The following is a 26,202-nucleotide window of genomic DNA, read 5'->3' on the forward strand; positions in this document are numbered from 1 at the left end:
GTTCGTCCATCATCGCAAAGTCCTTCTTTCCCTCTTCATCGACAGAGGTGAGCTTGAGGCACAACGCTAAAGCCACGGTCGTGAGGTATACATCAGAAGGCTTTGAGTATGCTAGAGAGCATATAGCCTTTGTCTAAGCGGCTTTTGTTGGTATTGTTGTGATGTCATCAGCTTTGTGGCTGTACGACCCCTTGATCACTAAACAAAGAATGGTGAGTGACAAAAGGTCAATGAGTGCCTCAGTGTGTACAAATATAATGATGATACATGGCGATGAAGTAGTCGAATGGTTCTGCTACATGGTCTTTGCGTAGTCAGTATATGTGGAAAGGCCAGTCATGAAATCTAAGGCACCTGGCACCCACGACGTTGGATTAAGGATCACATTTTCGACGTTGGATTAAAGTTCGAAACAGCTATGAAAAGCCCTCCGTGGATCTGAGCTAGGATTACCAGCCGTCGGCCTGTGCTACACTAAGGAAGGGGAGTCAGTTCCCAGGAGACAAAGTGTCGGAGTCGGAGTGGGTGTATCGGTCTCGGTCTCGGGATCACCCTAGCCTTTTTCGTTCGGTGGACGTTCGCCCGAGCCCGTCACAGAAACTGACTAGAGCACCCGAGCATCTCCCGCTTTTCAAAATGCCCTTGTTTTGTGCATACGCCACCCTGTGGAGACTGTTTTACCTTGTCTACGGGTCTGTCCTCGCGTTATGGGGGTGGAGCCTGTTGACGGCGTGTCAGTACCACGTGGGACCGCGCCATAGCGGAGGCGACGATCAGGTCATGCTAGGATCAATGGATGATGAGTAAACAGTACTTGTGCGACTTAGGCTAAAGGTATACAACGCTTGTTAGAGCGAGACTCTGACGAAAAGGTACATGGTAGGCGCGCCCCACTGAGCGGTGTCACGTTCGCTTTTGATTGCTCGACTTGACTACTTCAAAGACCAGACACCATTTTCCTCAATGATGTCAATCGGCCGGTTTTCATCGAGCGATCTCCTACCTGCCTCGAGAATTGCTGTCGTCGCGATAGTGTTTTTCAGGGTTGGGAGTGGCCGCGCGTCTAGCTGTTCGAGTGTGACCTCACCTGCGTTGAGCTTGTTGACGGCATCAACGAACTTCTCAAAAGAAATGTATCCGTAGCCGATCTGGCCTGCGAAGTTGCCCTCCTCATCGGGAGCGTACTTCATGTAAAATCTGAAAGTGGTTAGTACGCAAAGGGATGACTTTGCGATATTTGAACTCACGGGTTGTACCAGAGGAGACCACCCTCGTCGTCAGTAACGTCGTAACCGCGCTTGGCCTGATTGACGCGGATTTCTCCTGTAGATGCCATGTAGTGGAAGTACTGATTCGAGTGCACACCGGCTTTCTGAGGCGCTGCCCAGCCAGCTGTGTAAACACCTGTTCCGACCTTGCTAGGGTCATCCTTCTTCACCCAGTTGGTGAGCAGTGTGATGGTATCCTCGGTAGCAGGATCGCAGCCCAGTTCTGTTGCAATGCCCTTTGCAGCACTAGCCATGACGCGTACTGGCTTCCAATCGGGGATCATGGACTCGTTGATGTCGATGTGGTGAGAATTGAGGTAGTAGGAGATATCAGAATCGATACCCGCCCAGGCCTTGAACGTCTCCAGTTGGCTCCTGATCGAAGTATTAGCAATTAGAGTCTTCGATTCAGTAGGGGTTAAATGTACTTTGGCTGGCTCATGTAGGAGTAGAAGTAGTTGAAATCGCCCAGCTTCTGCGCCCGGAAACGCGCATCAGCATACGCAGGATCATATCGCTTGTGGTGCTCAATGTAAACGAAGACATTGTGTTTCTTCGCAGCTGCCAAAAGCGCCTGGTGATGTTCCAGAAGCTTCACCGCGGGCTTCGTGATAAGGACGTGGATTCCGCGTTCGATGGCGTACAGGGCGATCGGGTAGTGAGTGGTGTCAGGTGTGAAGATGGTGACTATGCAACGTCAATGGGAGGAGGCAATTGAGCGGGTATATATTGCAACTCACTGGCACTGCCCTTTGGAAGCGCGTCAATCGCTGTCTTGTACGCATTCGGATCGGTTTTGCCTTCCTTTGGGAACTCCTCAAATGACACGTCCAAGCTGTTGTATGCCTCGGAAATGTTCTTCTGGAGATGCTCGCCTGGCAAAATATCAGCATGCCGGACATGGTGAAACCGTCCAGATGCTGTGCGACTCACGGATTGCGGGGAATTTGCCGCCCGATGTGCCCACCATGGACAGCTTGCCCACTTTGCCGCGTCTTCGGAGGTCGAACAGCGTCAGGCCTACGACACCGACCTTCTTGTCCGACTTGGAGGCGCCTCCTCCGACGAATCCTGTCGTGTACTCTCCAGTACCGACCTGGCGTGCAATTAGCATTGACATGCGACGCGCCGCAGATGTGAGTGAGCCACAGAGCTGCGGCTAGACTGTGGTGAGGGGCAGCGTACCATGAGTACTTCTACTGGCGCCATGTTGACTGTAGTTTTGCAGGTCTGAGAAAAGGTCCAGATGATAGAGAGGATTGGCAGCTACTGTCCTGATCTCGAGCAAGATGAGACGAGACAAGAGCTGGAATTGAAGGGGATGCGCTGCTTCAATACCCGACACAGCTTCGTCGGCCTTTGACCACTTATCGATAGCGACGGAAGATATATGACCCAGCAACGCGATGAGGGGCACGAGGCCTCACGCGTGCTGCCGGCAGCCGCGGCCGGATGACGTTGCATCATTCGAGGCCTTGGTCATGGTGGGGGCTGTGTCTTGCTCAGCGCGCGCTTTACATCTGTTTCCGATGGCCGTGGCGTCTCCAAGCCGTCGAGGAAGCAGCAAAGCTCGTCTCGACATGGCGGAATTGTCTTGGAGCAATTCCTTGGGGCACGCGTGGTGGTTGGCGTTTATTGCGCTGCGAGGGGTAACGAGGTTCCCCAGAGGCCAAGGAAAGAGCGACACTGGCTTCCCCCACGCGCGTGCCTACCTGCTATTGGTGGAAGAATGCCACCCCGTCCACGACAGCCGTGCTGTGCCACTATGTTCGACAGCTAACCCTGCCCCAGGTGCAGCTCTATCCCATCAGACAACCGCCGACTTTAGTCACTCTCATAGAAAAGGCCGCAGAATGTCCCGCATTTCGCCCAGTGGTGTCCCGAACTCGCCAGATGGCCCACAGCCCTGCACCCAACCTCCAGTCTAGCCCTCGCCGTTGCGGTCCTTGGCGAATCAAACTCGACCATTTGACGAGATCTTGAACGGTAGAGCCACTGAGACACGCCAGTCCATGTGGGATGAGAAGTGAGCTCTGCCGAACTTAGCTCCTCTGACTTACTTTGCGCCGATTACCTCCATCTCGCTGCTATATTAAAGCTGACCGAACCCGTGTGTGCATCATCTTTATTGTTCGCCCCTTCCTCTCCCCCGAAACTTCCCTACTCGTATATTACTCACGTTGTTCTTTTCCAGTCTCAACTCTTCTTGATCATACATACCGCAAAGATGACATCAAACGGAAACGGGGCCAATGGCCACTCCAAAGAGCGTACTCCTCTTCGGCCAGGCATTTACTCGCCCACCATGACGTTCTTTGACCCCGAGACCGAGGAGCTAGATATCCCTACCATCAAGAAGCACGCAGTACGACTTGCCGAGGCTGGCCTTGTTGGTCTCGTCACCATGGGATCCAACGGAGAGGCTGTCCATCTGTCACGGGCTGAGAAGACCGCTGTCACGCGAGCAACCCGTGAGGCCCTCGATGAGGCTGGCTACCAAAACGTCCCGGTCATTGTCGGAGCTTCTGAACACGGCATCAAGCTTACCATTGAGCTCTGCAAAGAAGCAGAGGCGGCAGGTGGCGAGTACGTTCTTACTGTCCCTCCCAGCTATTACCGCTATGCCATCGACGAAGACGCCATTTACGAGTACTTTACCAAAGTCGCAGACGGCTCACCACTCCCAATCATTCTATACAACTACCCGGGAGCTGTTGCCGGCATCGATATGGACAGCGACCTCATCATCAAGCTTGGAAAGCACCCAAACATTGTTGGTACCAAGTTCACATGCGGTAACACTGGCAAACTCACCCGTGTCGCCCTTGCTACCAACGCCTGCACAATGAAGAGCGAAGGTAGTGGCTACATGGCCTTTGGTGGCATGGCCGACTTCACAGCTCAGACTGCTGCTAGTGGCGGATCGGGAATCATCGCTGGTGGTGCGAACGTTCTGCCGAAGACATGCGTCAAGGTCTGGAACCTATGGGCGGAAGGCAAATACGACGAAGCCATTGAACTTCAGAAGGTACTCAGCAAAGGCGATTGGGTTCTCACAAAAGCAGCTATTCCTGGAACCAAGTCAGCACTCCAGTCGTATTACGGCTACGGCGGATACCCCCGCCGGCCACTCAAGAGGCTTCCGCAAGAGAAAGTCGATGCAGTTGCAGAGGGTATCAAGGAAGTCATGGAGGTGGAGAAGAAGTTATAGTTGCTTTCAGTTGTGTTTCCTTGCGTTCATGGTTAGTTGCACTGCCTTTTCTCCGCCCATACTTGTTGACATTGGGGGGCAAAAGCGTCTGTCTGCATTTACGATGCTTCCGTTATCATGTACAGCCGTACCACAATAGATATCTTTTTTGGTTGTTCTCGTCGTGGAACTCGTTTTGAGTGGGGCAATCCAACATAGCTGACTGCACCGGAGGTTCCGAGCTTGCGCCTTCCTAGCTGCATCGTCACGTGCTAGCGCGAAAACATCGCACCTGCCTTGCAGTCCCAATGCACCATCGTAGAACAGCAACACACTCCCTCGCGCCACCTTTGCCTGCCTTCAGTCACCATCTCTCAGCCTCACCGGTCGGCTGCTTGCTGCCATTCCAATACCCGGTCGCGTCTGGAACCTAGCTGCCCTAGCGACTAGCGACGCAGCATCCTTGCCATGGCGATCGAAATATCGGACGCAAAAACTAGATCGCACACCAACGTTTCGCCGCCTTTGCCATTCCAAGGTTTTCTGCCCGAGCGGTAGTCGCGGTACCTATCACAGCCGGCGTTTTGTCTCGCATGTTGAGCTCAGCCTCGGCCGATGCCGAAGCTTCTGGCCATGTGAACGTGACACGGCACATACGTGCGTCCCCAGCTTAACAGCTGTAGAGTGTACATTGGCACTTTGGAAAATATCTACAGTTCGCTGGCCTGATTGCAGCACAGCTAATCGCCCAAAAAGCGCCATCCACAGCTGCATGCAGCTGATCGCATGCGCCTGTTTACGTGTCTTCATAACCACGCGTCGAAAAAGAGATTATAGTTGTACAACGCTCCAGCCAGGTATCCAGCCCGCAGGCTTGTCCGAGTCGCTCCAGACGCCGAATCCCACAAACTTGCTTCGAATGATTTGCGGCTCACTTATATGGCCAATCCATTTCCTAAACTTGTCCAGCGATACAAGGATAGGACTTCCCGCCGCTTCGCAGGCGTCATCTCTCTGGCGTGGCCGTGGCCTTTTATTTGCGCTAATGTCGAGATCATCACTTTGCGGAAGTTTCTCTGTGTCTCGTTAGCGCTGTCACGTCCAGAGACCGGAGTGATGCGGCTTACCTGATACTCGGTGTTGAGAGTCACAACCGCCGCCTCGTGTGCCCGGACAATGGTTTCGCACGCTCGAATAACCCCGTCATTGGTCTCGGTCGATAGCTTGTCCGCTAGAAGGAGCAGGATCAGACTTCCTTGCAGGAGATACATGCCGAACAAGTAGGGCATAAACGACAGATCCGGATCAACGTCCAGTATGACTTCTACCGCATGTGCAGCGGATATCGCGTTGGAAGTCGCCGCAAGGAAGGACTGTGAGCAAATCCACATGTTGTCGTCCTCTAATAGTGCCACCGGATCCCATTTGCCGTGTAACAGGATATGCAACACGTGCATGATGTGGGTGGCATATGCCGCGACTTTCCTCGTCTGATGCATCCACTCACTCCGAACTGGGTCTGGGGTGCTGTTGGCCTGCGCTTCCTCATTCGAGCCGCAGCCATGTTGTGCCTTGAAGTCCTCGATGCTGTACGCGTACCGTTCTAACTGGCGGGTGATTTCTGCCTCGTGGAGCTCCCAGGATGTCCGTTGACCAAATCTTGGATGGTTCTTCTGTGCATTCAGATCTACAATGTCTCCGAGAATCGTCATTAAGGGCAGGAAGAAACCGAAAATGTCATGCCTGTAAAAGTTAGCCTCGTGTTCAGACTCATCGTCGTGTGCCAAAGAAACTCCGGCTAGAGCATCTTTCGGCCGCGGTGCATACGTACGATGTGCACTCAAAATTGAGTCCCCGTTTCCGTGACCCAGGGTGGCCAGTGTAGAACTCGCCCGCCTGCCAGAGGGTGTCAGGAACCGGCTGGAACAAGTCCTCGCATTCGTTGTCGAGCATCGCCAACGGTCGGTTGTAGCAGAGGCCAAGGTGCCGGTCAACCATGTACAGCAACCACCACAGTCGGCGCCTTTCTTCCTTCATCTCTTCCACGATTGCTGCGGATGGTGTGCCCACGGGTGCCTGCGCGCTGGCGCCTTCTGGCATACCCGCCTCAATCTCCTTCTCTGTTGCAGCTGTCTCTCGCTCTTTCACGGGTCCTTGTGGCAGTTCTCGCCCTAGTTTTAGTTCTCGAGCCAGCGACCATGCCGCGTTCCACCACCGCAAAGAAGCCGCTTTGTATTCGCTCGCGGACGTCACGACTCCGAGGTTGATGTACGTAGCGACATCATCCAGGGTGCTGGTGGGTGGCATTGCTCCGTCGGGTCTTCCATCGTATCGTCCTATAGCTCGGTCAACTCCGAAAGCGTCGTGTGCGGCAGATGTCAAGCCAGGTCCAGGAGCGAAACCGTGAGAAGATGGAGAGTGGACAAGAGGCTTGAGCAGATCTACTGTGAGCTTCCACAGCTTTTGGCTGATGATAGCTCTGGCTGACGGCGAAGATGTCAGATAGCTCGCTTCACTCGTCTGGGCAGCGACCCATAGCATGCTTGATAACAGAGCAGGGCTGCATTTCCTGGGCTTATGTTGTCGGAGGAAACTTCGCTTCCTGAAAACAGATCCGAGAATGTACGGCGAGACCGGTTCCATGAATACCGACGATGAACTTTGAAAGTAAAATTCGAGGAGATCGCATGCGGTGGTGACATTGAGTATCGGTCCAAGGTGGGGTAGTAGTGGCCCCAAAACAGGGTATCTGCAAGCGGCGATGGCGGCGCCGTTCTGGGAGGAGTTCGCGCTCACTCCAGACTGCGGTGATCCGGTGTCTACAGAACCATAGCTGTGTGGAGACGATTGCCTTCCTGTTGCTTGGTACTGCATTGGATACGTCATGTTGGCGTACTCAGGAGGGATCGAAACCGGTGTACCATTAGGACCAGGAATAAGGTGCATGCCTGTGACTGTCAGCGGCGCTGCTAATATACCACGTATCGCAGATACGCTGGGAGGGTTTCGAGTAACATACGAGACAAACGAGACATGTACACAGACTGGGAGTTTTGTGAAGCACTCCGAGCTCGGCCATCGTACGTACCGTTCATGGCGTACATCAGCTCTTCGCGAGGCATCTCGGCATGCATTGCCGGGTACGCAGCACCAGAACCAAGAAGCAATGGGTCGATCATCATGTGGTTGACAGGTGGATCGAATGTCGTGCCAGGGTTCAGAGCTTGCCAGTCACCTGCAGGCAGACCACCTTTGCCGGCTGGGAAATGTTGTACAACTGGTGTTGCTTCAGACTGCGACCAAACATCTTCGTCCATCTCTGCCATTACGCCGGGCCTTTCGTAATAGCTCGAAATTCCATTGGGGGTTTGCGGACTACCACTGGCAGCTGCCTCTTCTCGCTGCTTCTGGATGTGCCTCGGGACCTGCGACTCGTTAGCTACTCGATGCACTTCAAATGCGCGATGTACACGCGATACCGAATGCTTCACGTTGAGGGACAAGGCTGTTGATCGTTGGAGGTGCTTACTTTTCCGCGTCGTTTCTTTTCGCGGTTGTACTGGCAGACGTACTCAAGCTCTATGCAGCGCGAACACGGAGCTTGGCCGTTGCATCTTGTTCTCATTCGATGGCAATGATCGCATGCTCGGCTCACTCTTCGCTTCACGGGTGCCGAGCCACGACGTTCAAGCTTGGGTGTCTCTGCTGTTGTGGTCTCCATGGTTGCGTCTGTGAGTTGGGATGACGACTATGACTTCAACCGGCCGCCGTTGTCCCTACATAAGATCAGCATCAGACGGCCCCCACCAAACACGGCCGACGTACTACTTTGTTCCAATGTGGCGACTCAATTCGAGAGCAGCGATTTGCGAGGGAACGGCAGTTTGTGCACGCGGGTGACGTCGCGGGAGTACTTGAGGACGAAGGAGTCGGTTGCCGGAAATCTGGGGACGACCACGGGTCATGCGATACTTGGGGAGCATATGTGGGCCTCCGACAAAGCTTTGGGTGCCGAGGGTACACCCCGATTGTGAAATGTCCTAAGCTGCAAAGACGATTCCAAGGGTCAGTGTGACGATCTGTGGCTTGAAGATTCCATGCGTCCACGCGGGCTTCGAGAAGCGAGATCAACTGGAGAGCAATATCAGAAGACGCAATGTTTAATTCGAGCATTCATGGATGTATGAAAGCTACGACCCATTGGCTACGGCAACCAGGCTCTGGGGCAAGACGTGGCAAGGGTCAGGAACACCGTAGCAGGGGACCGTAGCAAGGGTCAGAAAATCCTACCGCATGATTCGAGCATGGCTAAATACAAATTAGCCGGTGGGAGATGTGCTGCGCAGCGTCGGCGCTAGGAGCGAACCGCAGAGAGCCCCGCTTCTTCGAAGTTCACACCGCACGTCAGCTTCCCGCCAATCCTTGCCTGCGCCGACTACCAATACCTCCTGGCACTTTCTCCAGGTTGTGGCTTGTAGCGCCTGACCATGAATAAGACCCCGAAGCTCTTGCGCAACATGCGTGTCGGAGGTATCATCTTAACGCGCCCGCTATAGCCCCCCTTCGCCGATATTTGGCGCGCCACATTGGGAGCGCTGCTGGTTTGGAATGCCCTCATCTGCTGAAACGGCTTCCGTCCCGTTTCATGGTACCTGGACATAATTGGCGTGCCCTTGCCCGTCAAGGACCAGACGTCAGAACGTCAAAAATATGCACGCTGCCATGGCATCTGAAACCCGATACCTGATACCGACAACGATCTTCTCGTGAAGGCATGGCACGACCTTTGCGCTACGCCCAATGATATCCACACCCGGTCCCACTCCCTTGAAGGAGCGTGCGTGAGTCTCGACCCGCGGACAAGCTTATATTTCAGTATCCACAAAGGAGTCATTAGTACTGAGCGTCGCCGGGCTGCTAACACGAGTATTCGAGCGCACACCGCGACAGCTACGTTGGTTGAAGCGTGAGCTAGGTGTGTCGGTGGATTTTGGCCAAACTTTGTTATGTGGCTTCGCGGTCCCCGCCATGCAGGAGAAGCCGAGCAGTCCTAGGGCCTCTAAGCGACGTTGTAGTGCCTGCAAACCCACCTCCGATATGTGGTCGGCCCAACGTCACCGTTTTTCGTCTATATGCGGAACACCGCGAACTGGCCGTATAATCCTTCTGCCAGCACACCAACAACGTGAACGGTCCAACGACTAACGAACTGGCCGTAATAGATCTGGAACCAAAAGTCCAACATTGGATCCGCTTATAACTTCATCGAACGGAGACTATCCAGGCATCCTGCGCTTATCTCAGGTACGCGCTACACGGCAAGTTCTCGAAGACTCAAACTTGGAAGCCTCCTCGGGTGTCTTGACCAGTTCGTCAGAATCTTGCAGCTGGGTCTTCAGACCCACGTGGGCGCCATCCGTTGAACAAAACTCTCCTCAGCTGAAACCGTTGGCCGATGGAAAGGGATGGCACTGCTCCCTGGCTCCGTGCCAACGATCTTCATAATTCTGTCCAAATTTGTCGTCACATACTGAGAGTTTGATCCACACCAAGACGAGGGCAGCGCCTGCCGGGCCGTTGAACTAGCTTGCAGCCTCGCAGAATACTAGATGCTGCACCACCACTGAAGTGTTGACTTCTCCGGCCCTACAGGTAGACAGTAAGATTGCTTCATTCTGAGAGGCTGCGCGTTGCGACCACGAGGGGGGCCCGCAATACATCTGCAAGTTCCAGTGCGAGGGCCCGCACAATGAACATGCATAAGGGCAGGACCCCTTCACTCTGGCTTCGACAAGATGACCAATCTGTGCCTTCTGGGTCCTCTCGCCTGCAGACAGGCGCCAAAGCTCATCCTCTTTGTGTCAAGCCCCGAGACGTGTGACCATACAGCTTTGGCCTTCCTATCTCTGTAAGAGTCAAGCTGATGCAGGATCCCACTCACATTATACTCATGAACGCAATTGTCCGGATCATAATCTATTGAAAGCCATGTTTCCCCACAAAAGATGGATTTGGATTGCAGTTTGGCGACTGCGTCTGCTCATGCAGTTCGACAGTTCGAGGCCTCAAGGCTTGTTGCCAGCTTGCGACGCTTCACTCGCCCTGGCTTATTCACCACTCACAGACCGGATCCCCGCACGTATTTGCTGGATTTTTGCTCCTTTCCTGTAATATGGAACGACATTATTCCAGCCACACACAGAGGTTGTTCAATATGGGCGGGAGGCGTGTTCAGTGCATACTGTACTTACTGCTAGATCAAGGATTCAACACCAGGACACTCGTGATCAAGCGCAGTTGAGTTCACTATGACCATCCCCAGACTATATACTCCTGAGCAATATGAGCTGGAGCTCAGACTCGCTAGTTAGGTACTATGGCATGCAGCAGGACCTGCCTCTGTCATGTACCCCAGATTTTCCAACCAGTGAAGCCGGGAACGTGGCCTACACCAAACCTGGGGAACTGACAGCGTCGGCTGAACGGACGGTCCACCCGCTTCGCAAAGACGATGCTTGTCTGCCCTGTAAATCTTATGACCCGCTTCGCTCGACTATACTCTAGGAGGTGCGATGTTCACCGTTGAGATCGATCCGTGACAGCTCTGCGGGGGCGCCGCCTACCGCGTCGGCTATGGCAGAGGCGAAATAGCCGTAGTATAACAGCTACGGCTCGAAACCTCACAGCTGGGGCATCAGGCTTCCTCAGACCCTTGAGGCTTAACCGGCTCATTCTAGCGAGCCTAACCGTCGTTGCCGCCGTCGCAGAGCAGCGTGCGATCATGCAGCCTGCAGCTGATCGAGCAATAATGCGGGGAGAGTATCAGACTGGGGAAGGGACTAATGGTGTTGCGGGACGCAAGTCTGACGCATGCTGCATGGAGGAATAACTGATGAAAGGGGCGACGCCTGTTGGTGGCTCAAAATAGTCCGTCCTGCTGATACAGGTGCAGGCACCACTATGGGTGAGATGCAGGTGCTCTGCACAAACCCGGGGCGATATACATGCTCCCCTGAAGTGATAAACACTGCGTGTTCGCCCTTCATCAAACCAGTCAGCAGCCCTCGCACTTGCTCTGGGAACACGACTGATCCTTCTTCGAGCCCCTGTAGAATGATACCGGGAGGCGACGTGTTCCGTACCCGTGGTTATGTCCTTCCATTCACGGATAGGCCGGGTGAGCTGATGCTCCCGGCACACAGGAAGCTCTGATGTCTTTGAGACGAGTAAGATTCAACCATGCCTAGGCGCGCGTTCTTTCTGAGGCAATTTCTGATCCCTCGCTTGATGGCTGAGTCCATGGCTGAGTTTCCAAGTTTCGAGCGGGTGTCACCGCATGGCCACCGTCACGGCAACAGGCGATGCCGTCCGGATCTTGCCAGCCACCTGAGCGGTAGGCACCAGCCCATGCGCGTGGCAGACACTGTCACAAACGCTTGGTCCCTCTGGCAATTAACAGACACTAGATCTGTCTGTTGGGCCCAGACTGACGGTGAGCGTTAGCACACAGGCTGCCATTAGGTCCTTTTGTTTTTCAAGTGTCTGAGTGCAGCTGCATCGGCACTTGGTGGTAGCGTACTCTGGGGACAGCCGGCTTGACACTAGGCTACCCAGCTGTGCGATCGCGAGCAAGCAAGCGTTCCTCAGCTCCGACACCGTACGGGCAGTTTCCCGGGCTCCAACAAAGTCTTGGGACACCCTTCTCGAACGTTTCAGACAAACAAATGTGCAACTTGACAGCAATCGGAGCGTTCGCGGTGTTATACGGGATCAACGGGCCTGACCTCGCGAACAGACACTAGTATTGTACTAGTGTAATGTCCCGTCAACCGTGATGAGCCCGCCACTTTCCATCCATCATTTGTTAAGTTACACCCCTGATGACTGAGTATTACGCAACCAAGCTTGTAAACCTGGATATTCCCTACTTTGTTGACATTCTTGGCAGGCCGCATAGACTTTACCTTTTAGGCTTAGAGTTATGGTGTCGTTCTGTGACTAAGTAAAATGATGAATGGTCTTGAAACTCACCCGAGCTCACGCGAGAAAATGCCAAGATGTAAAAGTTCCAAGTGGGTCATATTCAAGAACGAGCAGTGGGAATGGTGCAGGTCTACCCTGACTTGTTTGGCGTTTCGTAGATGGTACCTGCAGTGATGCGATGGTGGCGCAATGTTGTTTATAGTCTGGAACTTGAGGGTGTTAGTTGGCGTGAAAGTGTGCGCCGTCTAGGACAATTGTAACAAAGTTCGGATTCGGGTTCGTGGTGCGCTACTAGGTAGACTCTAATTTGACTTGATCCGATTGGTCAAGCACCCAGAATCCTTGGATGCGATTGGCTACAGATCAAGGGTTTCAAGGTTGCTTGTCCGCTCCTCTCTCACATGAAGCACCTTCATGCCCAAGGACCTTCACTATGACGAGACGTCGTCTGTAGTCATTTGGAATATGCAAAAATAACTTACTTTTGCTTCTCAGCATCCTGCTTCATGCCGCCCTGGATCCATTTGCGGCTCTTGGCAGCGTACTCCTCCATCTTGTTCTTGTCTGCGAGGAGCTCTTTGATCGTGTGAGGGTCCGGGACATGACGACCCTTTTCAATACCGGGTCGGGATGTCATGCGCTCTTCCCAGGCCTTGAGGGAAGGAAATTCGTCGATATCAACCCCAGCCCAGCCTGCGGACGCCACCCAGCCATAGTGCGAAATATCTAGCATGTATCAGCACATATCATCATGGGTATGCTGGAGTAACCAGCTGCTTGTGAATTTTGGGTAGGAGATGTGGGTTTTGACGAAGTTTCGGATAGATCATAGATGCTTCCATAGATGGTGCCATCATCTGCGGATGTAGATGTCGAGCTCACCGCTCAGTACATTTGAGGGGAGTGCTTACCGGCAATTGTACATTTCTCGCCACACAGATACGGCCTGTTATCTGAAGCAAGATGCTTGTCAAGGACTGAGTACAGACGACGTGTCTCGTTCTGGTATCGGTTGACACCGTACTCAATGTGCTCAGGGGCATATCGTGTGAAATGGTCTGCGGTCCACGTTAACCTGATATCCCAGCTGACATGGTACGTCTCGGCTCCATTGCAGTATTGTGAAGCAGTCTGAAGCCAAAGAAGCAGTAATCTGCGCCACCAGGGTGACTGTGCCTCCAATGGCTTCTGAAAATACCTCCACATCGGAACCGACCCCCACATCGGAACCAAGATCTACAGTACAGCCGCTCGAGCGGTAATGCTGTCTCGTGAGGCTTTCCTCGCTTACTATGAGAAGACTGATTCGATACGGTCATCTGGGTCGATGGAACCTGAGTACCAAAGCCAAGACGATGAACTCGGCGATCAAGCCATGCTGCGCCCATCTTACTATACATAACAACATCTCATTGCCGCTCCAAGTATGGTATTGAATGACGACACCACCTTGAGAGCGGTAACGAACCGTTGTTGCAGCGGGTGACAAGTCCACATGATCTCGGGACTGCCGTGAAAAAGCAAAGGCCAGAAAGAAAAAGCATAGGAAAAGTCATACTTACTAGCTTGACCCTGCATCGGACCAACGCCGGCGTTCTGAAAGTAAAGCCAATTTTTCATGGCATACCAGTCTCGTGTTCCCTTGGGAAAGCTGATCTTGTGATCTGAGTCGTAGCGATCGACAAGGTACTCCATGATGCTTCCGGATTCGAAGAGGTTGATAGTCTCGCCGTCGGTGAAGGTGTCGGTCAGTGTGGGGATTCGCCCATTGGGGTTCATCTTCAGGAACTATCTACCGTTAGCATGGCATTGATGCGAAAGGGGAATATAAGGCTGACCCATTCTTCCTTTTGTGTGTTCTTGGAGATGTCGATCTTGTGGACTTTGTAAGGGAGACTGGGGATATCAGCAAGTTGAGCTAACCTTGAATGCATAATATCCTTTTTTCTATAACCATTGTGGATTATGAGTAAAATGATGTAGCGCTTCGCAAATGTACGTTATTCGGCAATGGCTATCCAAGGGCAATATCCAGAGGCATCCGAAGGTCTGGCACGAAAGTGAACTATCGCAATAGACACTTTCCGATGCGCAGATGCTGCTGACTATACCCCAAGGTACTTCATGTAGGTCGAATACATCGCTTAGCTTGTTTTTCGTTTGCTTCGAGCTTCTCGGAAACACCGAGGTTGCTGTCCCTTTCTCTCGCACTCGTGCAATGACAAGAGCCTTGACAGCGGAAGAGATGGAAATAGAAACATGTACTGCTAGGTTTCCCCAAGGAATATCCCCGAGATTGTAGGAGACGTCTTACATGGTCAGAAAGATACGTACCCTAGTTCCTCCAAAGTGATGGAGACCTTGATGCCATTAGGCGTCTGGGTGGTGTACAGGTTGATGTCCGATTGCTGAGACATTTTTGCGATGGATCGGTAGCTGTAAGTCGACACAGAAACAAGCAAAGAATCGCTGTAGTTCGTAGCTATATAGCTTGAGAACTGACGTAGTGGAGCTTTGTGATCAGACAACTGCGATGATGAAAGTGGGGTGTAATGAGGGGCAGCTTCGGGCGAAACCAGCCTTCATGCTTTGTTAATAGTGCCGACGGCGAAAACTGCGGCGATTCGTAAGCGATTCAAGAATCCGAATCTTATGCTTTAGCTACTGTGGTCAAGAGCCTTGGTGTCAAGGAACAGCTTGTTCAGCAAGCTCATTGCTTAGAAGCGACTGTCAAAGCCTGCATCATCCAAGAGCAACGACAGCCCCAGCACTCGTAACTCGGCCATCAAACGTGTCCCTTGTAGAGGTACAGAAGTTGGTGAGGACTATGTAGAGGCCAGCATTTCGTCGAATAAAACATAGATTTGAATGTGGTAGCAGCTGAAAACATTACCTAGGTAGGTACAGAAGGAACGATTGTTAAGCAAAGCGGAGAACAGAAGCAGCCCCAAGGGTTTCGGCAAGTGAGTCTTCGACACGGCAAAATGGAAACTTGCCGATAAACGCTTACGGCGGTAGCTTCCCTAGTATTACTGACGAAGCGCTGTACAGTCTGGTTGTACTGCACGCGCATAAGGTTGATGTTGAGATACCCGCAGGCTCCAGAATGGGCCAAGATCGTACTCAACGCGGGGCCTCGGATATGCTAATACGATGACCTAGGGACAGGCGCATCATAAAGAGCTTACATAGTGATATCAGGCGGCGAACCACGCGAATATGTGAATGTAATCGTGAGATTTGCGCAGCGGCGTGCACGTGATCTGCCGGGCAGCAGACTGCAGCCTAAAGCGGCCAAGCGTGCTCCCTACTAGCCTGAACCTTTGCCTCGTCGCGACAGCCTCCACTTTCTCACCAACTACACCTCCATCGCAACCACAACCTCTCGTCAACAGCAAACATGTCGTGGCGCAACCAGGGCATCACCGGTTCTAATAACATACCTCTAGGTACTCGCCGTCGTTTCGGTGGAGGCGACGATGATGGCGGCTACAACCCATCAGCGCCCGCCGAAGGCTTGTCTGAGTTGAAGCGCGGCCGCAGTCCTGAGCGCAGTAAGTCGAGTCTTCCCACGCACTCCCATTCATCTGCTAACAGCCAAGCTGCAGACTCTGCCGACGGTCCGCGACAGCGCAAGAAGCGCAACCGATGGGGTGACGCGAGCGAGAACAAGGCTGCTGGCTTGATGGGCTTGCCGACTGCCATCTATGCCGCAATGACTACTGAGCAGCTTGACGCGTACACTCTGCATCTGCGCATTGAGGAGATTACCCAGAAGCTCAAGATCAACGACGTGGTCCCAGCCGATGGTGACAGGTACGTGGCTTCCCTCCTCAAACGTTGGAGATGCTAACATGAACAGGTCCCCATCGCCGCCCCCCCAGTACGACAACTTCGGTCGCCGTGTCAACACTCGCGAGTTCCGCTACCGCAAGCGCCTCGAAGACGAGCGTCACAAGCTCGTTGAGAAGGCGATGAAGACGCTTCCTAACTACCACCCACCTGCCGATTACAGGCGGCCTACTAAGACACAGGAGAAAGTCTACGTTCCGGTCAATGACTACCCGGAGATTAACTTCAGTACGGAACTAACCCCTCTAACTCCCCTCCCCTTGTTTTGCTTTACCCCAGCCTTTGTCTTGACCAGCCTGCTCAGACTGCTGGATGTTCACGTGCATCTAGTGGCACCTGCAGTACAGCTATGTCACTAACCCTAACCCTTTTGCTCACAAATTTTTGATCATACACTAACCACAGCTTTTTGCACTAACAGTTGGTCTACTCATTGGCCCCCGTGGAAACACCCTCAAGAAGATGGAGACCGAATCCCAGGCAAAGATTGCGATCCGTGGCAAAGGCTCCGTCAAGGAGGGTAAAGGACGTTCTGACGCAGCTCATACCAGCAACCAGGAGGAGGATCTTCACTGCTTGATCATGGCCGACACCGAGGAGAAGGTCAACAAGGCGAAGAAGCTTATCCACAACGTTATCGAGACTGTAAGACACCACTCTCTTCCTAATCATGTACATGTACTAACAATTACAGGCTGCCTCTATCCCTGAAGGCCAAAACGAACTCAAGCGCAACCAGCTTCGTGAGCTTGCCGCCCTCAACGGTACCCTTCGCGACGACGAGAACCAAGCCTGCCAGAACTGCGGTGAGATCGGTCATCGCAAGTACGACTGCCCGCAGAAACAGAACTTCACCGCCAGCATCATCTGCCGCGTCTGTGGTCAAGCTGGTCACATGGCTCGCGATTGTCCCGACCGCAAAGTTGGACAGCCCTGGCGCAACGACAACCGTTTCCCCGACCGCGGTCAGCCAGCTCGTATCGCTGCTCCGGAGAACGAGCTCGACGCTTTCATGGCCGAGATGGGAGGTGCCCCTGGACAGCCTCGTGCGGCGATCGAGTACAACGGCAACGGTGCTGCTGGTGGAGACGGCTACGGTGGAGGCGAGCGTGCCGTCAAGCCCTGGGAGCGTGGTCCTACTGGTGGCTCTGCACCCTGGGCGCGCAACGATGGCGATGACCGTGGTCGCGGTGACAGCAACTCTGCTGCTCCTCCCCCCTGGGCTGGTGGTGGCGGCCGTGGCGGTCAGTCTTATGACCAAGGCTACGGTGCTGGCAACGGTGCGGCTCCTTGGGCTTCTGCCACCCCCACTGCGCCTGCGGCAGGTGCTGGCTACGGATACGGTGGTTATGGTTACGACCAGAACGCTGGCATGGGCGCTCCTGGTGCGTATGGTGCCCCTGGCTATGGCGCTCCTCCTCCTCCCTCCGGTCCTCCTCCTGGACTGGGTCCTCTCTTCCAGAGCTATGGTGGTGCTGGCAGCCCTCCTCCGCCTCCCCCGCCGCCGTCTGGATCTGTGCCTCCACCACCCCCTCCGGGCGAGGCTCCTCCTCCTCCCCCGCCCAGCGACGCTCCCCCACCACCGCCACCTCCTCCGGCTTAGATGGACATATGATGCAGCGATCGCGCAGATTCCGGATTGTGCATAGCCAGTTTTCGTGTCTATGCCCACTGGTATCTAGCTATTAACAGCTGTAGCAATATTTTTGTCTTGAAAGCGCAGATGGTGGTCTTTGGGAGTCGTGTACATCTAATTCGAGCAGAGAGCCGCTGGTATATGGCACAGGTAAGCTCACGGGCGAGGTCTAGTAAGTATGTAGCTTCTCGCACTTTGTGCTTGGATAGCTAGGTGCTAGATATACTCTGTACATGAAAAAGCGAGGTCTTACTTAGCATCTTGCTGAATGCATTCCTCTTCGATACTCTGACGATACCGATGCTTCATGTGTGAAAAGCAGCCAGTGATGTCACCGTAGCAGTTTATGATTTCTAGGTAAACGTAGAATTGATTATGGCGATGTAGATGACGTTGTACGCCAAGGCGGTGCTAGGACAAGCGGCGGGACCAGGCATGAGCGTGACAGGGTGGGCACATGCAGACAAGCTCATGTTGACGATACGCGCTTGACTACTCGACCCTCTCATTTGCCTGTATCCTTCTCTCTAGATGCTTGCCTTGCGTGCTTCTCTATTTTCTTAGCGAGTTGCGACCCCGCTCTGGGCCGCCCGCCCTCACTCTCACCCACCCTACAGTCGTTATGGAGCGGATACGCGTGAGCAAGGTACGAGTCGCTGCGAGCTCTACAGGTTCCTCGAAGCCTTGCTGATACTGCTCCTAGGTGGAAGGCGTCTACCTCCTTCGTAGAGGCACGCGCTTCGACGGCACGCTGCATCTTATGCCCCACCATCTCGTCTTCAGCTACCTCCCCAGCCCGCCTGCCGATGCTCCTGCCGACGCGAAACCACCGCGACAGAAAGAAGTATGGATAACGTATCCTATGATCAACTATTGTTCCCTCAAACCGTGCCCGCCAATCCTACGCCAGGAGCCCTCGATCCGCATACGATGTCGCGACTTTACCTTCTTTGCCTTCTTCTTCCCCAACGAGAAGAAGGCGCGTGACGTGTACGATAGCATACGAGCACTCTCGTGCAAGATTGGTAGACTGGACAAACTACTAGCCTTTAGCTACCAGCCAAAACCGCCGGAAGATCAGCAAAATGGTTGGGAGATTTACGACGCCCGCCGCGAGTGGAAGCGACTGGGCATCAGCCCCAAGGACACGGAGAAGGGCTGGCGGATCTCTGAAGTCAACGTCGAATATAAGGTACATCAGATGTGACATATAAGGTCAAACACAGATCTTGACGAGTGGAACAGTACGCGCCGACATATCCCGCCCTCCTCGTCGTTCCCACCAACGTCTCGGACAGCGTTCTCAGATACGCCGGTGAATACCGCTCGCGACAACGCATACCAGCCCTCGTCTACCGACATCCCATCAACAACTGCTCTATAACTAGGAGCTCACAGCCTACACCGGGTCTGCGCGGGAATCGGAACCCTCAAGACGAGCGGCTCGTCGCAGCCATCTGGGCTACTAACCGTGGGTGGAAACCTGCGAATGCCTCTTCTTCAAACTCTACAGAACTCACTCCCGACACCAGCGTTGTGAACCTGAATGATTCCAGTGCTAATGGCTCTTTTGTTGGGACAGTGGACGAGAATACGAACACCGGTAGGACCACCGCAGACGATCTGACGGCGTCTTCGGAGACAGACCCAGACGCACCAAAAGTATACGGAGCCCAGCAGCGTAACCTCATTGTCGATGCCAGACCTACAGTCAATGCCTATGCGATGCAAGCTGTTGGACTTGGCTCGGAGAAGATGGACTATTACCCTGGTGCGGAAAAAGCCTACCTCGGAATCGACAACATCCACGTCATGCGGAAGTCGCTTGATACAGTCATCGAAGCGCTAAAAGAGTCCGATCTAGTGCCTTTCCCCCCCAATCGACAGCTCCTGGCAAAGAGCAACTGGATCAAGCATATTGCCAACATACTGGACGGGACTGCGCTGATAGCCCGAACGGTCGGGATCATGCACTCCCACGTCCTTATCCACTGTTCTGATGGCTGGGATCGTACGAGCCAGCTCAGTGCACTCAGTCAAATCCTGCTAGATCCATACTACCGGACATTAGAAGGCTTCATTGTCCTTGTCGAGAAAGACTGGTTATCGTTTGGACACATGTTCCGACACCGATCGGGTTTCTTGAGTCACGAAAAGTGGTTCACTATAGAGAACGAGAAGATTGAGCGCAAAAGCGACGGCACTGGAGGCAGCAATCCCTTTGAGAATGCTCTCCGTGGTGCGCGGGGTCTCTTCAACCGACACAACGAATCGAACGAGTCTCTCAACCAGCTACCAGAGACGAACGTGCCGGAAAATGGCACAGATGTTGCAGAACCTACTTCAGCTAAGCCGGCCCAGATCGGAGCTGCAGAAGAGCATCGCATCACCAAGGTGAACGAGCTGTCACCAGTCTTTCATCAATTCCTCGACTGCGTATACCAATTGCATTACCAACACCCAACCCGATTCGAATTCAGCGAGCGCTTCTTGAGGCGCTTGCTTTACCATCTTTATTCTTGTCAGTACGGAACGTTCCTCTTTGACAACGAGAAGGAACGCATAGATACCAGGGCTAAGGAGCGAACAAGGAGTGTGTGGGACTACTTCCTGTGCCGGAAGCAAGAGTTCATGAATCCAAAGTACGAACCTGAGATCGATGATGCTGTTCGCGGCAAGGAGCGCATGATCTTCCCTCGGAAAGGAGAGGCAAGATGGTGGGCTGAGTGTTTCGGTCGAACTGATGAGGAAATGAATAGCTTTGGTTCTCAATTGCCGCCGAACCTCACACCACAGACCAGCAATGCCAGTACTGGCAGGAGTGGTACAAGTACGCCAATCATCCAGGAACCTATCGTGACCGGTACAGAGACCGCGGAGGGAGCGACTGGAGCAGGTACGACCGGTCATCCTCCACCCACACACGCCGTCGGGGACCGTTCTCCGATGGCATCGAACACACCAAAACCCCTCGATGCCGCAGCAGCTCTGGGACAAGACCTAAGGCAAGGAGTTATGGCGAGCTTCGAGAAGTTGGGGTTCACTGGCAACGGGAACAGAGCAGCGAGCCCAGCTGCAGCAAGCAGTAGACCAAGCGAAGACGTCGCACGTGACATTGTGAAGCCAAGCTCAGACCTGAGTGCCGATATGGACACGGATCGACCAGCGCAAGATGTCACTCAGGACACGGTCGATGAGAAGCCGGGAGAGCCTATACAAGACAACGAGAATACGAGCTCCGGAGTGAAAACCGAACAGCCCACTGAGCCCGTGTCGCACCAGGGTGTCGATTTGGGGCTGGGAGCGGATATCGTGGAAAAGAAAGCAGAGAACAGGAGTAGAAGTCGGCAAAAGCCTAGTCAGACGATGGCGGCGAAGAAAGAGGTTGAGATGGAGATGCAATGATGATTTGTGGTGTTGGATGGTCAGTAAGCTGATTGTCCTTATGAAGTATGGAATCATGGGAGAGGTTTGACGAGACACGGTAATGCAGAGTCACGATGGATGCAACGAAAGATACCCCTCATCAGTTCTTTTAAATGCAGCTCATCTGTCGGCTGACATGTTTCACGCAACGTCCTGGTCTAGGTCAGATCTTCGCCTCGTGTGGATGCTACACCCTTTCGCGCAGCAGCGAAAGCTCCGAACGAGTTGATGCCAGATTGCCTTTACAGACTTCCACACTGATGTTCTTTTGCATGTTGGTTGTATTGAACGAGTCTGTGGCTTGTCAAGTCGAGCGTCCTTGAGAATGATAGCCGGACACTTTGTTTCTAGCTTTCACTACCCCGCAAGAGGCGCCTGTTATATGTGTTGTTTCTTATCAACTGTTACACAAGCCCCGTCACCCCTTCATCAAACCAAAAAACTTCAGCTTCCTGCAATATCAACTCTACGACATAGTCGTACTGTCGGACAGTGACATGACTTCGAAACCTTCAACATTTCATCTCCGCGATGCGATACGCATTGCGCTGATCTTCGCCATACTCGCATATGGCCAGCTGCTCAGTCCACTGTCACTTTGGGCGGTTATTGTGCGTCTCTACGTTGTAGGCACTACGTGCGTTTCCATTGCGCACTTCAGCAGAGGCTGGGTCAGAACCACCATGGCTTGGGATGTCATTTACGGCCTTCTTGTCTGCTTGTGTCCATTCTGGGGCAGGTTTCTTCTACGCATGACATGGTTGGGGTGCAACATTGATGGCTGGCGCTTTCAACTCGTCTATTACCCCTTTGTTGCTAGGAAATTGATCTATCTTATGCCCGCTAACTATGGCAGCGATGTCGAGGTAAGATACTCCACCCTCTTTCTAGACATACTCGCATTTTAACCGGAGGCTTGCGTAGGCATTGCTTCCAGAATATGAATATGCATATATTCATTTTCGAAGCTGTGTTGGCACGGTCACCTTCGCCATAGTATATCTGGCCTTCTGGCGAAAAGGATATGGTTGGGTGGATGTAGTGGTCGCGCAATCCATCGTGACCTCGTTTGTCGAATACCTTTACCTAGCACACGCGAACTATGTGTAAGTCTGCCTCAACTCCGCATGCAAGAAGAACATTAGTACTCATCACTTGTCAGACATCTGCAAAAGACTGGACGGACGATTCGACAAGACGTCTGGCCGTATAAGGACATGTTCACGAAGAAGTGGGCGACGAATGATCGGGGACAGCGGCTGTACAGGATTAACCATAAGTTATTGGAGCACCTTGAGTGGTTGAGCACGGGAAGGGTAAAGGATAGAGACTGAGATTTCTTTGTATTGCAACGACGCAGCGATTTCTGGTACACAGTCATCGAGTCGCCGTTTCCGAACGAGAGCGCCCATGACTTCCATGTTTCTTTCGCATATCAGCTCTTTATCGTAAGGCTCGGGGCGGGAACTTTTTCTATGTAGTTTCTTCGAAAATTGCACGTAAACGTAGACCGTTTAGCCTCAGTATGTCATCAAAAGCGTATGAATATGCAAAAGAAACTGCCTGGTGCCAAGGCCTCTGAGCCGCAGCTCCTGTATACCTTGGTGGGTGCGGGCGCCGATCTCCAAGAAATGAGGCGGGTGATAGAGGGGTCTTTTGAATCTGGCTAGATACGCTACTGCGTAATACAGCAGCCGAACAACATCTGACATGGCAGCGGGCCAGGCGCAACCAGTCAGCTTCTCGTACACGTGCCAAGAACCAGGTTCTATGCACGCCACCGTTATGCCTGCGTCAAAGGGCGTCGTCGACTTTGGTATCAACACGTCGCCTACTTGTAAGAAACCTCCTGCTCGGTTTGGTGGGCGGTCGTTGCCTACTTATGCTTGTCGTACTAGCGCGTGGGACGCCACCATTATACTTGCGTCAAAGCGTCGACTTTGGTATCAACACTTCGCCTACTTGTAAGAAACCTCCTGCTCGGTTTGGTGGGCGGTCGTTGCCTACTTGTACTGAGTACCAAAGTACCCAGGTACCTAAGTCTCTTCCGACTCAACTCTGCTCCGAGGACAATGTGTTATCAATAAGACGCCAAGAAAATTACAGGAGACTGCGATCGCATTTCTTCCATGACTGCAGACAGAATAGGGGCCCGAAGCTCATTGAACGCAACTGGATGGTTGTGTGCGCATCGTGTGGGTAGGTACCCAGGTACCCGTAGTTCACTCGACGCTCCCTTGCGCCGTGCTCTCCGCTGTCGCAGCTCCCCCCCGTACGTTAGATCCTAAGCTAGCCGCTGTAGGCTACTAACTGCTTTCTTCGCGAGGCCTCTTGTTACACCACTGACCGCAGGTTGCATACTCGGCCGCCAAGTTGTCCCAGTAGCTACCCGACATCTCGGCTCCCGCACCAAGCACCCCAGAAACTGCTCGCAAGTCTGCCACGACACTACGCCACGGAGGGCACAATGGGCTATGTAAAATGACCATGTATCGGCTTTTGCTCAAATCAGCGGTGCTCTGCAGCTGAGAAAGCTTGTGCATAAAGAGAGCGACCCTGTTGCGATATCAGATTCGATGTTTCACCCACGCCAGCTTTCTTTCCCTACTCAACCTGGATATCTTGAATAGCCACATCAATTCACTGAGCTATGATGAGCCACGGTAGCAGTTACAACTACCTCCGCTGGTTGCATTATGTTGCTGGCACATGTGGTCCTTCATGCCCGTACTGCCCCGACTTCTTGTCTGACGAACCTTACACCACGTTGTCCTGTGAGCATGTTCTTCACTATTTGCAAGATGAATTCACTAATCATTTAGCGTCTTCCGTCGCTCCTTATGTAACGAATCATGATAACTTCGACGAAACTCAATCGACTATTGCTAGACCAGCGGATGCCACGAGCACGCTCTCGATTGGAATCGACCATGATGACAGGACTAGTGTAGTTGACACTGGATCGGCATACACTTATAGCACACCTCCAGGTTCATTTCATGGGTATCAGAATATTGACGAGGTCTACCAGCCGATGGGATCACACTATCATCAGCCCGTCCAGAACGCTTACATGTATGTGCTGAGAGCCTATGGCCTCCAATATCCTGGCTGACATCGAGACAGCACTACTGATTCGCCGTTTAGTCCCTTCGATGACGGAAACAACGTGCTCCAGGGAATGGTGGTGCCAGAACTGTTTGACCTCCAAGGTCGAACTCTCAACAATACGCCACTGACTCTTGATCCAACTCTTTCGGGGGTTGCGTTCTCATCAACATCTACTCATCTCCCGCACAGTCGGGCCCTCATGGCGTTTCGCTCGAACCCAGCAAGGATCGACATGAGCGATAACATCAGATACGTACCCGCTGCCAGGAGGCTCATGTTTGTTTGTAGCGAGCCTCAGTGCTCTGGACGTACCTTCGGTCGTCGGCAAGAGCTTGTGCGGCACTATAACGGGGCCCATGCACCACCAGATACGGGCAACATGTTCTGGTGCGCAGTGCCGGGTTGCGACCGTGGTGTCCGACCATTCCCAAGGAAGGATAAATTGAACGACCATGTTCGGAAGGTACACATGTCGATGGTTGGAGCCGCGTCGTCGAGATAACTATGTGGTAATGTAGTGGTGTACAAGTAGATCCTGGTTGACAAGGGTTATCTGTTGTATCAGAGACGAATACCGAGTGTGCCTGTAAGGGAAATGCAAGCAGCCGCACAGTCGTAGTTCTTAGTGCGTATGTCATTTGGTAATGCGATTTGGAATTCCTGGATATTAGAGCTATACCATCTCCGTCACGTTACCCAAGGATGGCCTCCTTTCCCAAACTTGGCATTACAAAAAGCTAACTTCGTCAACCTCTTTTCCAATATCTCTTCCTTGTGCATCTCCATCTCCTCGTAATCCCAGTTCACGCTCACCATACTGCCTCGCAACCACTCTGCTCTTTCTGTAGATAGGAAAAGTGTCAAGCCTCCTGTTAGCATGTGATTGTCAAGGGCAAAGTCCAGATACTGCTTCGGCGGCATCTCCGTTGCAACAAGGCCGGGAAAGAGGCTGAATGTGCGGATGCCAGGCTGCTCATGATGAAGGAACTCCATGAACTTGGTTTGCGCGAGTTTACTGGGGATGTAGGAGGAGAAGTCAGGGTACATGTCGCCCAACGTTCCGGTGGAGACCGAGATCACAGTGCCCTTGCCGTCCGGCGCTTGGGCGAGGAAGTGATGCACGTTCAGATGTACGGCCTTGACATTCACTTCCTAGGCAGGCGTCAGTAACCATCGAGGGCTTCTAGGAAAGAGACGGGAGAGGTCTCACAAAATCCTGCCACCATTTTCCTGGTTCAAACTTGCCAATCATAGCTTGCGTCAAGGATCCGGCGTTGTTGACGAGGACATCGATTCGGCCGACGGCTTCTCCTGCCCTCTTCCACAACGTCGCAACATCTTCTTCCTTCGTGATATCGATGGATCCAGATGAATGCACGATCGTCCCATTATGGACTATGGCGTCCAACTTGTCAACAACCTCTCGTAGTTTCTTTTCGTTCCTCCCGGTTATGACGATGGCCTTAGCACCGGCGGTTACCCATGCTTCAGCAATCGATCGACCAATGCCACCTGTGGCCCCAGTGATCAGGACTGTTTTGCCTGCAGCTGAAAGGGCAGGGTCGCTAGGATCCAGGAGAGGGTTGTTCTTACGATGCACTTTGCTCGTGAGTTGGACGGGCCAAGTTATCGCGTCGTAGTCTGGTTGGTCAGCCATTGTCCTGGTAACCGATATACGGATTATGGTCCAATTGCAAGTCGTTGCTTAAGGAGTATAGTACTCATTGTACAGTAAT

General features: G+C 53.0%; 7 protein-coding genes across 7 annotated transcripts; 3 read left to right on the plus strand and 4 right to left on the minus strand.

Annotated features, from left to right (window-relative positions):
* Window positions 1–932: 932 nt before the first annotated feature.
* J4E83_003391 (uncharacterized protein) lies at window positions 933–2,477 on the minus strand (the record flags this gene model as incomplete). The annotated part of the gene is made up of 6 exons (XM_049330328.1): window positions 933–1,197; window positions 1,248–1,643; window positions 1,697–1,955; window positions 2,009–2,143; window positions 2,202–2,364; window positions 2,454–2,477. The coding sequence occupies 6 exons, from the start codon at window positions 2,475–2,477 to the stop codon at window positions 933–935; spliced, it is 1,242 nt and encodes a 413-aa protein (XP_049190824.1).
* Window positions 2,478–3,495: 1,018 nt separating this feature from the next.
* Window positions 3,496–4,479, plus strand: J4E83_003392 (uncharacterized protein; the record flags this gene model as incomplete). The annotated part of the gene is made up of 1 exon (XM_049330329.1): window positions 3,496–4,479. The coding sequence occupies one exon, from the start codon at window positions 3,496–3,498 to the stop codon at window positions 4,477–4,479; it is 984 nt and encodes a 327-aa protein (XP_049190825.1).
* Window positions 4,480–5,393: 914 nt separating this feature from the next.
* On the minus strand, window positions 5,394–8,179 carry J4E83_003393 (uncharacterized protein; the record flags this gene model as incomplete). Its single annotated transcript, XM_049330330.1, has 5 exons — window positions 5,394–5,534; window positions 5,586–6,201; window positions 6,290–7,406; window positions 7,478–7,883; window positions 7,988–8,179. The coding sequence occupies 5 exons, from the start codon at window positions 8,177–8,179 to the stop codon at window positions 5,394–5,396; spliced, it is 2,472 nt and encodes an 823-aa protein (XP_049190826.1).
* Window positions 8,180–12,919: 4,740 nt separating this feature from the next.
* J4E83_003394 (uncharacterized protein) lies at window positions 12,920–14,858 on the minus strand (the record flags this gene model as incomplete). The annotated part of the gene is made up of 5 exons (XM_049330331.1): window positions 12,920–13,167; window positions 13,353–13,499; window positions 14,004–14,229; window positions 14,280–14,337; window positions 14,776–14,858. The coding sequence occupies 5 exons, from the start codon at window positions 14,856–14,858 to the stop codon at window positions 12,920–12,922; spliced, it is 762 nt and encodes a 253-aa protein (XP_049190827.1).
* Window positions 14,859–15,841: 983 nt separating this feature from the next.
* Window positions 15,842–17,896, plus strand: BBP1 (Branchpoint-bridging protein; the record flags this gene model as incomplete). The annotated part of the gene is made up of 5 exons (XM_049330332.1): window positions 15,842–15,995; window positions 16,050–16,257; window positions 16,304–16,521; window positions 16,715–16,938; window positions 16,988–17,896. 5 exons carry the CDS (start codon window positions 15,842–15,844, stop codon window positions 17,894–17,896), a joined length of 1,713 nt encoding a protein of 570 aa, XP_049190828.1.
* A 655-nt stretch (window positions 17,897–18,551) lies between these two features.
* J4E83_003396 (uncharacterized protein) lies at window positions 18,552–21,334 on the plus strand (the record flags this gene model as incomplete). The annotated part of the gene is made up of 3 exons (XM_049330333.1): window positions 18,552–18,575; window positions 18,633–19,121; window positions 19,175–21,334. 3 exons carry the CDS (start codon window positions 18,552–18,554, stop codon window positions 21,332–21,334), a joined length of 2,673 nt encoding a protein of 890 aa, XP_049190829.1.
* A 3,819-nt stretch (window positions 21,335–25,153) lies between these two features.
* Window positions 25,154–26,123, minus strand: J4E83_003397 (uncharacterized protein; the record flags this gene model as incomplete). The annotated part of the gene is made up of 2 exons (XM_049330334.1): window positions 25,154–25,618; window positions 25,677–26,123. 2 exons carry the CDS (start codon window positions 26,121–26,123, stop codon window positions 25,154–25,156), a joined length of 912 nt encoding a protein of 303 aa, XP_049190830.1.
* Window positions 26,124–26,202: the final 79 nt, after the last annotated feature.

This window comes from Alternaria metachromatica (genome assembly GCF_023757995.1).
Source record: "Alternaria metachromatica strain BMP 0045 chromosome Unknown scaffold_5, whole genome shotgun sequence".
In the NCBI taxonomy this organism is placed as follows: domain Eukaryota; kingdom Fungi; phylum Ascomycota; class Dothideomycetes; order Pleosporales; family Pleosporaceae; genus Alternaria; species Alternaria metachromatica.